At 55.5% G+C, this 1,853-nt stretch overlaps 1 protein-coding gene across 2 annotated transcripts in view; it reads right to left on the bottom strand.

Moving 5' to 3' along the window:
- TUBGCP2 (tubulin, gamma complex associated protein 2) overlaps nucleotides 1–346 on the bottom strand; it is a 22,238-nt gene extending 21,892 nt beyond the window's left edge. For both annotated transcript variants that reach the window (XM_011941978.1, XM_011941977.1), the window contains exon 1: nucleotides 140–346. In XM_011941978.1, the coding sequence (XP_011797368.1) occupies nucleotides 140–289 (150 nt within the window). In that variant the 5' untranslated portion in view covers nucleotides 290–346. The remainder of the gene's footprint in view (nucleotides 1–139) is intronic.
- Between the last annotated feature and the right edge of the window lie 1,507 nt (nucleotides 347–1,853).

A 1,853-nucleotide genomic window follows, 5' to 3' on the forward strand; every position in this document is an offset into this window, starting at 1 on the left:
TGGCGCTCACCCTGCACCATCCTGACCTCGGGTTGGCGCTCACCCTGCACCCTGACCCCGGGGTGGCGCTCACCCTGCACCATCCTGACCTCGGGGCAGTGCTCGCTCTGCACAGAGCTACCCCAAGGGCAGTGCTCACCTTGGCACTGTGAGCAGAGACAGTGGTAGTGACGTACGGGGTCCTGTTCTTTTGAAGCAAGTCAATGTAGACCTCAGCCCCGTCTCCTCCGTGGACACGCAGCAGGCTAAGCAGTTCATTGACGTCATGGTGAATCCGAAATTCACTCATAGTTTTAGCTCTGAGGCACCAACATCACAATATGTTCTCCTAAAGGTAAGAGGGCAGCCATTCATAAAATTTAAACTGTAGACATAAAACAAAAAAAAATTTTTTTTTTTTCTTTTGAGACAGAGTCTTGCTCTGTATTTAGTCGGCCAGGCTGGAGTGCAGTGGCGCGATCTCAGCTCACTGCAAGCTCCGCCTCCCGGGTTCACCCCATTCTCCTGCCTCAGCCTCCTGAGTAGCTGGGACTACAGGCGCTGCCACCATGCCTGGCTAATTTTTGGTATTTTTAGTAGAGATGGGGTTTCACTGTGTTAGCCAGGATGGTCTCCATCTCCTGACCTTGTGATCAGCCCGCCTCAGCCTCCCAAAGTGCTAGGATTAAAACAAAAATTTTTAACCCTCAAGGCTGGCCAATGTCAGGCCTTTGACAAACCAAGTTATCAACCGGCCTGGGGCCCCTCCCCCAACACCCCCACAGCCTCCAGAGGGTCCTCTGCATGGCCTGGGATTCACCTGCCTCCAGCTTCCAGGCGGCCTCCACAGCTCTGGGAGCCATCCCCGTGGGCAGCACGGATGGGGCCTGAGACCCGGGCTCCCTTTCTCCTGCACCTCCCTCCACACACGGGTCTGGGCCAGCAGGGATGCTCTGCTGCTCGCCTCAGCTGGTGGGCGGAGCTTTCTGGTCCTAAATGTGCAGATGGGAGGCAGTGGAGTCTACACAGGGAGCTCCGCACAGGCCCAAGCCATTGACACTGTGCCAGGTCCTGGCACACACAATAAAATCCCAGCTTCCACCAAGAGGCCCACCCTGGTTCTCAGACCCTGCGGTGCTCGGCCGCAGCTCCATTCACTTGGCCGGCTCTGCATTCCTTCTTCACTCCGGTACCCGTGACATCTCCTTTTCCTGCCCAAGCATGGCTACCGACAGAGATGCTCCGGTAAGATTTCTACACGTTCCCTACGCGTTTGAGCCAGGTGAGGTTCCACTGCAGCTCCAGCTGCTCCAGGGTCTCACCAGGAGACACGTAACACATACGAGATCGAAGCCGTCACAGACACACCCAAGTGGGCAGCAGAACACTGCGTGGGGTCAGGGTGCAGGGTGAGCGCCACCCCTACTCTCCCACCAGTGGCTGGTCGTTAGCCTCTGTCATTGAGAGTTCTGCTACAAGGCCATTAAGACAAACACATGGCTGTGTGCAGTAGCTGCTGCCTGAAATCCCAGCATTTTGGGAGGCTGAGTCAGGTGAGTCGCTCAAGGCCAGGAGTCAAGACAGCCTGGGCAACACAGTGAGACTCTGTCTCTACAAAAAATACAAAAATTAACTGGGCATGGTAGCATATGCCTGTAGTCTCAGCTACTCGGGAGGCTGAGGTGGAAAGATCACTTCAGCCACTCCAGCCTGGGCGACAGAGGGAGACCCTGTCTCAACAAAAAACAAAACAAAACAAAAAACACACATAGGCAAGGCAACTGGCTATAGATTAAAAAACAGGCCGGGCGCGGTGGCTCAAGCCTGTAATCCCAGCACTTTGGGAGGCCGAGACGGGCGGATCACGCGGTCAG

This window comes from Colobus angolensis, unplaced genomic scaffold (genome assembly GCF_000951035.1).
Source record: "Colobus angolensis palliatus isolate OR3802 unplaced genomic scaffold, Cang.pa_1.0 Scaffold204, whole genome shotgun sequence".
Taxonomy (NCBI): domain Eukaryota; kingdom Metazoa; phylum Chordata; class Mammalia; order Primates; family Cercopithecidae; genus Colobus; species Colobus angolensis.